Here is an 11,732-nt window from a genome sequence, read left to right on the forward strand (position 1 = left end):
GTGAGTGTGTGGGTGTGTGTGTGTGTGTGTGTGTGTGTGTGTGTATGTATGTGAGGGAGAGAGAGAGAGTGTGTGTGTGTGAGTGTGTGGGTGTGTGAGAGTGAAGGAGAGAGAGAGAGTGTGTGTGTGTGTGTTGTAGGTGTATGTGTGTTATACGTGTGTGTGTGTGTGAGTGAGTGAGGGAGAGACAGACTGTGTGAGTGTGTGTTGTAGGTGTATATGTATATATGTGTGTGTGTGTGTTGTAGGTGTGTGTGTGTGTGATGTAGGTGTATGTGTGTGTGTGTGCATGTGTGTTGTAGGTGTACATGTGTGTGTGTTGTAGGTGTATGTGTGTGTGTGCACGTGTGTGTTGTAGGTGTATGTGTGTGTGTGGTAGGTATATGTGTGTGTGTGCGTGCAAGTGAGGGAGAGAGAGAGAGAGAGAGTGTGTGTGTGTGAGTGAGAGAAAGAGAGAGTGTGAGTATGTGTTGTAGGTGTATGTGTGTTATAGGTGTGTGTGCGTGTGTGAGAGAGAGAGAGTGTGTGTTGTAGGTGTATATGTGTGTGTGTGTGTGTGTGTTGAGGGGGAGTGGTGCCTACAAATCCCAGTGATGTGAGTCCCTTCAAAGAGCAACAATAATACACATTGATCCATTTACTGTATCAGACACAAACCTGTGGCCTTCCAATCCCCTGGCAACCCTCACTGTTTGCTGTACACCTCACAGGCCCAAACACTGCTGACCATTCAATGCAACAACAATATCTTTGCAGCAATTCCATATCAACAACTGTACAACTGTGTAAATGAAGGCCTTCAATGCTCACACTGTCCACACAATAGTCTGGCAGCTTTTCAGGTCAGGCATTGCTCCATGGAACATCTTGTTGTGAACTGATGTCTGACTTCACAGCATGAGAGTTACAGGACAGGCCACACAGAGACATGAACAAACAGGTTTCATAGTGTTCTGAGTATATTTAACAGACCTCAAACTATATTTACAGTGAAATATCTCCCATACCATCAGTGCACCCTCAAGAGGTTTTCTTTTTCCTTTTCCTGGCACTGTGTGTCAGTACAGCCCCAGGGCCTGCAAACTGGGGTGGAGGGAGCAGGGCTTGGCAGTGGAGCCTGTTGCTTTTGAAGGTTTGCTCTGGAGACCCCAAGGTGCATTTGTATTCAGTGGGCCCAGACCCGCTAAGTGTGAGCTTGCCAGAGCAAAGTGCCCCTTCCTCAGTTTGGGATTCCTACAAATGTGAGGATCACAGGCAGGTTGGATGTAGAAAGCCCCTCCACCTCTGGAACCTCATGTGACGAGGTTTCTCAAGGTCCTCTGTGTAGTTCCTCCTACCACTGCCTACTGTCTCCTTGTGCGTGCCCCTTGAAATCCTTGGCATCGCTGCTGAGGACCAACTGCTAGGGCAATGAGGCATGGCGACTGTCAGGTTACACTCACCACAAGTTAGCTCTCTCCAATGACAGAACAGCCCTATGGGGCTCTCCAGGGGCAGCTGCCAACCCATCTATGTAGGTAGCCAGAGAGGTGCATGCTGGGTCCCCATGATGCAGCTGCAGCCTCTGGGCAATGAACCCATTGCTTCCCACATGCCTGGTGCTCCTGTGTCTACCTGTGCATGGGCACATAGCCCCAGATTGCTGGCACCACAGGGTCATCTCTGGGTCACTGACAGTCCTGTGAATGCCAGTGACCTGGGGTGATGTTTCCTCAGGCAGCTGCAGAGATTTGGCAGTAATGTGCTCACCAGCGTGCCACCCAACTCTAATCTAGCTACAGTTCCATCGGAGTTCAGTTCTGGTCTCCCTGCTTTGGAAAGGATGTTGTGAAACGTGAAAGGGTTCAGAAAAGATTTACAAGGATGTTGTCATGGTTGGAGGCTTTAAGCTATACGGAGAGGCTGAATAGACTGGGGCTATTTTCCCTGGATCAACAGAGGCAGAGGAGGGGTGGCCTTATAGAGCTTTTTAAAACCATGAAGGGCATGGATAGGGTGAATAGTCAAGGTATATTCCCCATGGTAGGGGAGTCCAGAACTAATGGTTTAAGTTGAGAGGGGAAAGGTTTCAAAGGGACCAAAGGGGCAACTTTTTTTCATGCAGAGGGTAGTGTGTTATGGAATGAGCTGCCAGAGGAAATGGTTGAGGCGGGTACAATTACATTTAAAAGGCATCTGGATGGGTATATGGTTAAGAATGGTTTAGATTGACATGGACCAAATGCTGGCAAATGGGACTGGATTAATTTAGAATATCTGATTGGCATGGACATGTTGGACCAAAGGGTTTGCTTTCGTGCTGTACATCTCCATGACTCTATGACTCTAAGTGTCAGTTGCTGAAGGTGCAGAAAGCAGCCATGCTGGGTGCGCCTTCTAATACCTCTGAACTCTCCTCCTCAGAGGCACTTTCTTGTGGTTTGGCTTGCCTGATGACTGAGAGAGTGGGCATTCCAGTCGAATCTCTGAGACCCATAGCAGCAAAGGTGTCATGGTCAAGAGTTATAACTTGTGTGAAATGAATGACGCTGACAATGGGATTAACATGAGAGCTGTGTTTGAATGAAGAATAGTACTTACTCAGTTGGTGGAGATGGATGTCTTGGCATCCCCTCAGGAGCAGCCTTAGTCTCCAACCGTAAGGGTCAAGATTCACTCCTCATGACAAATGAAGAGCCTAATGTCAGGTACCCCACCACCTGTCTGGGCCATCTGTTTGCTCTATTGTGTGCTATTTTCTGCTGAAATGAGAGAAAGAGAGTGATTGCCTGAGCTGAGTGGCATTGCTGTTAGTATTGAGGCAGATGGGGGAGAAGTGGTGAAGTCTCCTTGGTGAGTTGATAACACAGAGGTACGGGAGGTTTGGGGCAGCAGAGAGTAAACAAATGAAGATGTTTTATGCAACAGTGAGCGTGGTAAAGCATTAGCCTTGGTAGAAATTGGGTGCAGCAGCAAAGATAGAATGAATGTCACGTAGCAGAGAGAAGATGGTAGCAAATACCCTGGCAGAGCAGAGATGTTCACTAACCTTCTTTCAATGGCTTCCTGCATTCCTCCAGACTATAGTTATCACCTGAATCCTGTCAGGGTCTGATGGCATGGCCGCCTCTGCCAGTCTGGGGTAACATGACATCTCTCATCTACACAACCTGAATGATTAGGACATCCAGATCCCTGTCTGCAAAAGTAGGGCACCAATTTTCCTTTGTTTGCCATGTGCGTGGCAGAGTTGAAGAATCATACAGGCAATTCCAGACTGCCAGCATTTATCCTGGTGCCTATTGGCAGTTTTAAGATGGCACAGGCACTGGGGATGCCAGTAGTGAGTTCTTCAGGCTGCAGCGAATGTAGAATTGGTAAGTGCCTGGTGAGACGCACGGGCATGATAGTAAGCAAATGAGGTATGTTTGGAATGGCGCAGCTAGAAATCTTGCTAGGCTTTCTGGAAAGAAACCCAATGAAATTGCCACTTAGCCAAAATATTATAAGATTCAACTCATAGTCAATAATCAGAAATCCTGGTTTTGGAGATATTCAAAACTATAAATTACAGCATAAATTACTGATCTCTTGTTTGTATGCTGGCACCTTTTATTGTCAGTAGAAAGAAAGATTGTCATCATATTGCATGATGATGTTTTTATGTATTTGTCTTAATGTTGCATTAATTGCTATGGCAAAAATTAGAACAATACATCATTTTTATAGTTGCCTATTATTTGGCTGATGGCTTTCTGTAACACTGTAAATGTCCTCTAGGGGGTGCACTTGTACAGTCGGTAAAAAAATCTGTTCTTTTGTTTTAATCTATTGCCTATTCAGCCAGCAATATTAAAAATAATCACATTTTATTCAAAAATTATTGCGCTATAGTTGTCATAAAGAATGCCCCTACTTATTAAAAACACTTATTTTTGTGGATATATGCGATTGATCTTTTGTCATGGAAAGAGATTTACTTAGAATTTTTAAGGTGTTTTTAAAAATGCATATATTTCTAAAACATTGTCTTTATTTCATGCAGTGAAACCACAGAATGATTACGATATAGAAAGAGTCCATTCAGCCCATCATGCCTGACCTTGGTCTCTGAAGGAGCAATTTACCTAGTTCCATACAACACATTCACCTTGATACGTTAATTTGACAAAGAATATTAATTATTAATTGCTCCTAGTCTATATTTTTTAAAATTTATATGGTAACATTTTTATTCTTTACTTATAAAATGTATAAAATTGGAAGTGTTCTTCTTGTTCCCACTATAACACGGCCACTGGCTCCTCTTTGTCTCTGCTCCCAGTATGACCCTACGAGCCAACGGATATTAGGAAGAAAAACAGAAGTTGCTGGAAAAGCTCAGCAGGTCTGGCAGCATCTTTGAAGAGAAATCAGAGTTAATGTTTCGCATCCGGTGAACCTCAGATGAGTTCTGTGGAGCAGGAGCATGCCGAAACAATGGGTCTGTCCAGACAGTCCTGTCTGTGGATTTTTGGAAGGAGGTAGAAGTGAGCTGTGCAGGGGCTGGGGGATAATCAGCTTGGAGGCAGTGGACGGGGGAGGTCACCAGATGAAATGAGGTCAGTAACCGTAGTTGATACAATGGCCTGATGCGTCATGGTGGGGTCATTGTCCAGAGGAAGGTAGGAGGAGGTATTTAAGAGCTGGTGCTCAGCCTCTGCAAGGTAGAGTTCAGTACGCCAGACTACAACAGCACCCTCCTTATCGGCAGGCTTAATAACAATGTCAGGGTTGGATCTAAGCGCACGGGGTGCAGTCAGTTCAGAGGGAGATAGGTTGGATTTGGTGAGGGGGGGAGGGAAGAGAAATTGAGGTGACTAATATTACATTGACAGTTCTCAATGAACTGATCAAGTGCAGGTAAAAGGCCAGAGGGAGGGGTCCAGGTGGAGGGAGAGTGTTGGAACTGGGCGAAGGGGTCTGTGGGAGGGGGAGAGGACTTTTCTCCAAAGTAATGGGCATGGAGCCGAAGATGGCGGAAGAAGAGCTTGACATCATATCATGCCTGAAATTTGTTAGGTTAGGGACGCAAAGAAATAAAGCTGAGGCCTTTGTTGAGTACAAAACGTTCAGCATCAGAGAGTGGAAGGTTAGGAGAGATGGTGAATACCTGACAGGAGGTGGGGTTGGGGGAGGGGATTGAGTCAGAGGGAAGGGGAGGACAAGAAGTTTCTGGGGGCCATGAATATCTTTGAGTTGTTCCACCTTGTGGGCCTTGATGCCTGAAAGGAAAAGAAAGTTTCTTGCTAGCGCGGTGAATGAGCCGAAGGATGAAGTGGAATGACAGAGTGGTTCAGCCCTTAGCCAGCGTGATGTGACGTTGTTGGAGAGAGAAGTTGGGTGTGTGCATGTGGTGCCGCACGGCACTGAGTGTGGATCTCAGGACGCGGTGAGAGCAGCTGTCCATGGAACATTGAACATCACGGAGATATCTGTGATCCTGGGAGGATTCAAAACATGAGGGATGAAACTTCAGTTGGAATCCATGTGAGGTGAGTCTGAGCTGAAGGCAGTCACGAAGGAATCTGTAGAAATGAGTTTTAGCAAATACCTAGTCGAACACTAGGAGTGACAGTGAAATTAATGTCGGTGGACAAGAAGAAAGATTGGAATGGAAATCCCATCGGAGAGAAGAGCAGAACTTCTTCAAGCTATTAGGAAGATTCAGGCCAATGATTATTGAAGGTGGCATGGAGCTGAGCACCGAGGCCTTATTTGATTGTGAAAATCATTGTGAAATTCATTCCCCTCTGTCTCACAGATGTTAGAAATTAGACAGACTGTTTCATAAATGCATACATTAGCATTGAACTTTTCTCAATGTCAGCAAAAAGCAAGAGAACATAATAAGTAGGAGCAGTACCATTCAGTCCTTTGAACATGCTATACCGATCAATAAAATGATTGCCCATCTTCAGCCTCAATTTTACTTTCTGGCCCACTCTCCATTATGCCTTGATTCCCTGAGACCAAAGATCGATCTATATCAAATTTCAACAATGGTACATTCAACCTCCACTCTCCTGTCCCAGGGTAAACAATTGCAAAGACTCACAAGCCTTGCAGTGAAGGAATTTCTCAGTCCTGAATTATCTAAAGTTGATATATCTTTGCTGAGGTACAGGGACTTGAACTGTACACAGTCCTCCAGGTGTGAACTTACCACAACCCTATACAACTGGAAGAAGAACACAACCCTCTTCTACTTTATTTTTTTTACAGCAAAACCAAGAATATTATTTTACTTCCTTATTTCTTACTGCAGCACTGTAAAAACCAACAAAAACTTACAATTTATCTTGTTGGTCCACAAAATTATCATTTCCTCTGTTGGCCAATTCACTCACTTACAGCCCCATTCAAGTTATAGTCAGACTCACTGTGGAGCCTTTGAGGATCAGTTTCCCACAGTCTGACCTAAAAATAAAAGACAGGGACAAACAGTCAAAATAAGGACCAACCCCTTAAAATTTGTTATAGTTGATTTTGATTACCTTTATCCACTTGATAACAAACCTCCTCCAAACAAACTTTACACTTTCAAGAACAAGACCCCTAACTGTTCACGTAATTTAAATCTCCTCTTGAGAAAGACACTCTGCAAAAGTTTCTTTATAAATGTCGAGTACAGATCACTAAATTAACTGTGCACGGTATCTCTGCAGCTGGCTGTATTGTCCATGTGAATTTGGACAGGAAATATAAGCATGCTCCATCATTCAATAAGCTAATGGTTGCAGATATTTGTGTTTCAAATTCCACAGTCCCATCTCCTGCTGGCAACCTTTGATTCATTTTCCTAACAAGAACCTTTCCCATCCACTAACTTTTGAAACACAGAGTTCCGAAATTGCACTACCCTCAGAGAAAAACTACTGTCATCTCTGTCTTAAGCTGGCGATCCTAAATTCAAAATAATGCTCTTAGTTCTGTACTGATCCATATGAGAAAGAAAAAGCAAAATATTGCAGATGCTGGAAATCTGAAATAAAAAGTAGAAAGTGCTGGTGAAACTCCTCAGGTTCAGTTCAAGCAGAGTATATCAGACTTGGAAGTTTTTTCACAGGGAAGGAAAATGGAATGCTGACCTTTGTTTCAAAGTATAAAAGTACTTAACTATGGAAAGATATATTCACATTGACAGCTCAGAGCAGTTTCACTCGGCCAATATCAAGTATGGAAGGACAGTCTTATGAGCTGTTGAGTAGGTTGGGCCTGTACTCGTTGGAATTCAGAAGAATGAGAGATGGCCTTATTGAAACATACAAGATTCTTATGGGACTTAACAACGTAGATGTGGAAAGGTTGTTTCCCCTTGAGGGAGAGTCAAAAACCAGAGGGCATACTGTCAAAATAAGGGCTGTACATTTAAGACAGAGATGAGGAGGAATTTCTTCTCTGAGCTGAGGGAGTCTGTGGAATTCTTTACTGCAGAGGGCTGTTGAGGCTGGGACATTAACTGTATTCAAGCCTAAGATTTTTAAGGGTTTTAATCAGTAAGTGGATCAAACATTATGGGGAAAAGGCAGGAAAATGGAGTTGAGGATTATCAGTTCGGCCACTATCCCACTGAATGGCAGAACAGACTCGATGGGCTGAATGGCCTACTTCTGCTTGAAAAACGTTAAGTTCTTTTATGTAAATGTTATTTCCACATTCACCTTGTCAACACTATTCTGGATTTTACACACTTCAAACAAAATTCTACACGGGAATAAGTCAAATTTTGACGATATTAGGCAGGAACTTTCAAAAGCTGATTGGGAGAGGCTGTTCACAGGTAAAAGGATGGCTGGAAGGTGGGAGGCCTTCAAAAATGAGATAATGGGAGTTCAGAGACAGTGTGTTCCTGTTAGAGTGAAAAGCAAGACTGGTAGGTGTAGGGAGTGCTGGATGACTAGAGAAATTGAGGGTCCGCTCAAGAAAAAGAGGAAGGTATATGTCAAGTATAGACAGCTGGGATCGAGTGAATCCTTAGATTTATTTATTTATTGTCACGTGTACCAAAATACAGTGAAAAACTTTGTTTACAAACAGCACAGGCAGGTTATAGTAAGCAAATGGTGTACAGATCACAAAGACTTAGAGGCATACAGGTTACTTTACACAGGGCATGCGCTAGGCGAGATCAACACTAGCAAGATCAGCGTTATTTGAGGCTACAGATTCCATTCATCAGTCTGATAACGGCCGGAAAGGAGCTGTTGATGAACCTTTTCGTGCATGTGTTCAGGCTTCTGTATCTTCTGCTTGATGGAAAAGGTGTAAGAAGTCATTATCAGGGGGTGATGGGTCTTTGATGATGTTGGCAGCCTTTCCACGGCAATGAGCTGTGTAAATGGAGTCCACGGATGAAAGGTTGGCTTTGTGATGGTGTGGGCTGTGCACACCACCTTCTGTAGTTTCCTTATGGTCCTGGGCAGAGCAGTTGCCATACCAGGCCGTTATGCACCGGTAGTATGCTTTCAATGGTGCATCTGTAGGAGTTAGTGAGGATCCTCATGGGCATGCCACATTTCCTGAGCTGCCTGAGGAAGAAAAGGCATCTGGATGGGGTACATGAATAGGAAGGATTTGGAGGGACATGGGCCAAATGCTGGATAATGGGACTAGATCAGTCTAGGACATCTGGTCAGCATGGCCAGGTTGGACTGAAGGATCTGTTTCCGTGCTGTATGACTCTATAAGTCTCCTCTTATTTTTTTGTAAACTCCAGTGAAATAACAAGGTGTAGAGCTGGAGGGACACAGCAGGCCAGGCAGCATCAGAGGAGCAGGAAAGCTGACGTTTCTGGTCTGGACACTTCTTGCCAAGTCGGTCCAATTATTCCTTATCATGCCTGATCACACCAGATATCCATTTAGCAAGCCTGCTCGGAACCGCCTGTAATGCATTTATATCCTTTACTTCAGTAATTGGAGAGGTCGACTTACCAACTCCCTGTATAAATGAATCATAACATCCTTACATTCATTAAAACAAACACAGAGTGCCGGAGAAACCGAGCAGGTATGGCAGCATCTGTGGAGAGAGAAACAGGAGTGACAAGTGGAATCCGGTGTTCAACTACCCCAGTTACATCTCATGGGTGTGTGTGTCCGTGCGTGCTTTTTACTGCTCGGGAACACCATCTGACTTGTGTGCGGGGTTGGAATAGACGAGTTCCCACCCAATCTCTGACGTTATGATCTGGGATTGGTTTGTGTCTTTCACACGTGTTACTGATCTGCAGGAGCTTAAAAAGCCGGAGGGCTGGCAGCGTGGATCGCTGAAGGGGATTTAGGGTGCAGTTGTTGTTGGAGTCTGCAATTGTAATCAGCAAGAAGAGGAAAAATGGTTGAAGCATTTCTTGGGAGTTGGAAATTGCAAACGAGCGAAAACTTCGACGAGTACATGAAAAATCTCGGTGAGGATTATGCGATTTTATTTTGGTTGGGGTAGATGTTTAGCTTGTTGATGGGCACCTCCGTCTTTGTAACTGACTCTGCTGCGGTCCCCAATCCGGGAGCAAACCGAGCGCTGCTCCACTTGCAGCTTTCCCCTCTCCAGGCACATTGTCACCGAATTGCACGGTGTGGTTTCACTCGGAGCTTGCAGTATTGTGCACATGACTGACTCAACAGAAAGCATGCCAGAAAGTGGCAGCTGATTTTTTTTTTTGTAAAACGCAGCAGAGTATTTGTATCGACTCCCTGATTTTAGCAGAAATGAATCCAGCTCATTCAGCGAGAACGCGCTCTTGTCAATTTGCCAAAAAAAATCGTGAGTGCCACTAAACGTTACATTTTTTATGTTTTCCCCCTTCTCTATTTTTAGACGTGAGTCTGGTGCAAAGGAAAATTGCTGCCACTGTAAAACCCAAGACTATCATTTCTGTGGACGGCGACGTAATCACTATAAAAACCGAGAGCGCATTTAAAAGCACAAACATCCAATTCAAGCTGGCCGAGGAATTTGATGAAACCACTGCAGACAATAGGACAACCAAGGTTTGTTGACCGATCCCCGTGCTAGCCGTTTAAAATGACTGGGTGTACGATCTCAGCGGTGAGGTGACCTTTTTTATTTCGCATTCCCAACAGACTACTGTGACATTGGAAAACGGCAAACTAGTCCAAACGCAGCGGTGGGATGGAAAAGAGACAACACTGGTTAGAGAATTGCAGGATGGCAAACTGATTTTGGTAAGAACTTCAGTGCCTTAGAATCAAACAGCATCTGCTGATAATAAAAATGTGGCGATAGATATTATTTAGGTGGCATTTTCTAGTTGTGAATGCTTGCAGTAGAATTGCTTATGGAAAGTCAAACTAAAAGGTACATTTTAATGCCAGAAACTTAAAGCAGTGGATTTTAACAAATTTACTGAAGTCATTCCTTTTTTTTTTGCAAATCAGACTTGCACCATGGGTGATGTGGTGTGCACCAGAGAATATGCGAGGGAACAGTGAGTGATGATGAACAAGGAAGATGAATTCCATTCAAAACTTCCATTTTGCTGCTTTTTCTACTGGACCTTCCTGTAGTATTATGCATCATTAGGACTGTTCTGTCTTCATGGCATTTGCTGAGTAAAGTCAACTTTGCAAGTTAATGACACTTTAACAAATATAGTGCCAGGTTGTTGTCATAACAGTTTGATTTAACTCAATACTGCTATTGCAAAAGGTTTGTTTATCTAAATAACAAATGGACAGACTGTCTGGAAAGAAAAATGCACATGTTTAGTTTTTTTAGTCTTGTATTACTTTCCAATGCATATGTTTTGGACTAAATGCATTTTTCCTCTTTAAAAAAAAAAGTGGTGTGACTATTCAAATGGTGTTTAATTATGTCTGTGTTTGTCATACTACAATGATAGCTTGCTTTACAGACTACAGATAGTCTGTTGTCTGTCTGAAATTTTGCTGTTGTATTTTCTTTGAAGGAAAGAGTGCCTTTTTCTGCAGTATTGAGACCTTTTGAAATGGTGCAGCCTTTGGATAAAGAACAGCCCTATGTACAATGAGTGCAAAGATTCAAATTTTGGCAACTATAATTAAAAAGTGTGTACTACACAAGAACAGTCTGATTCTTTTTCACTTAAACTGAGTGGCACTGACTTTATCAATGGATAGAGTGGAAAAGCTAGAATCTGTTTTTGGGAAAAATTAGATTGAGAAATGTACCTGAAGAGTTCACTTTTCATGTGTTTGCAAATTCCCTTTTCAGCTGGAAAACTGCCCAGAATTATGGCTTGCTCTTGCCAAAAGGTGAAACCAAGTATCAGTTGTTAACTGGAGCTTAGTGATGTTACTGACATTGAAATAGTAAATGATAAATGGTGGTGTTCTCCTGTCAGTAGTATTTGTCTGTCAAAAGAATCTCTTGATTAGTACAAGAACAGACAGACTTTGCATTTCTTTTAACTATCTGTTTGAAGATGGTGTAACTATATTAAATTTTGAAGGCTTCAAATTTTTCAGTATAACTTGAAAATTGTACCAACACTTAGTATCCTGGTCCTGGTTTAACAATGACTTGCATTAAGTTTCAATGCAACTTAAGACCTTTTCTATTGCTGATTTGATTTTAATCAAGTGGTAGAATTGACTTAAATGTTTCCTCCTTTTTGGAGGATCTTCACCATTTCTGAACAAATGGGGCTTAAGTCAAACATGTAGCTGTTTTAGTGAGAACTTAGTTTGCTTTCCAGACCTGTGGAACACTTG

At 43.1% G+C, this 11,732-nt stretch overlaps 1 protein-coding gene across 1 annotated transcript; it reads left to right on the forward strand.

Moving 5' to 3' along the window:
• Nucleotides 1-9,248: 9,248 nt before the first annotated feature.
• On the forward strand, nt 9,249-11,078 carry LOC109914738 (fatty acid-binding protein, liver). Its single transcript, XM_020514348.2, has 4 exons — nt 9,249-9,427; nt 9,838-10,010; nt 10,104-10,205; nt 10,419-11,078. Exons 1-4 carry the CDS (start codon nt 9,355-9,357, stop codon nt 10,470-10,472), a joined length of 402 nt encoding a protein of 133 aa, XP_020369937.2. The 5' UTR covers nt 9,249-9,354; the 3' UTR covers nt 10,473-11,078.
• The last annotated feature ends 654 nt before the right edge of the window (nt 11,079-11,732 follow it).

The sequence above is a fragment of the Rhincodon typus genome, chromosome 4, assembly GCF_021869965.1.
Source record: "Rhincodon typus isolate 14 chromosome 4, sRhiTyp1.1, whole genome shotgun sequence".
Taxonomy (NCBI): domain Eukaryota; kingdom Metazoa; phylum Chordata; class Chondrichthyes; order Orectolobiformes; family Rhincodontidae; genus Rhincodon; species Rhincodon typus.

Excerpts from the sequence above, each read along its gene's own strand:
- LOC109914738 (XM_020514348.2), top strand. The coding sequence starts at position 9,355 with ATGGTTGAAGCATTTCTTGGGAGTTGGAAATTGCAAACGAGCGAAAAC. Across the intron at positions 9,428-9,837 it reads CGAGTACATGAAAAATCTCG|ACGTGAGTCTGGTGCAAAGG; the intron begins GTGAGGATTATG and ends CTCTATTTTTAG. Across the intron at positions 10,011-10,103 it reads CAGACAATAGGACAACCAAG|ACTACTGTGACATTGGAAAA; the intron begins GTTTGTTGACCG and ends CATTCCCAACAG.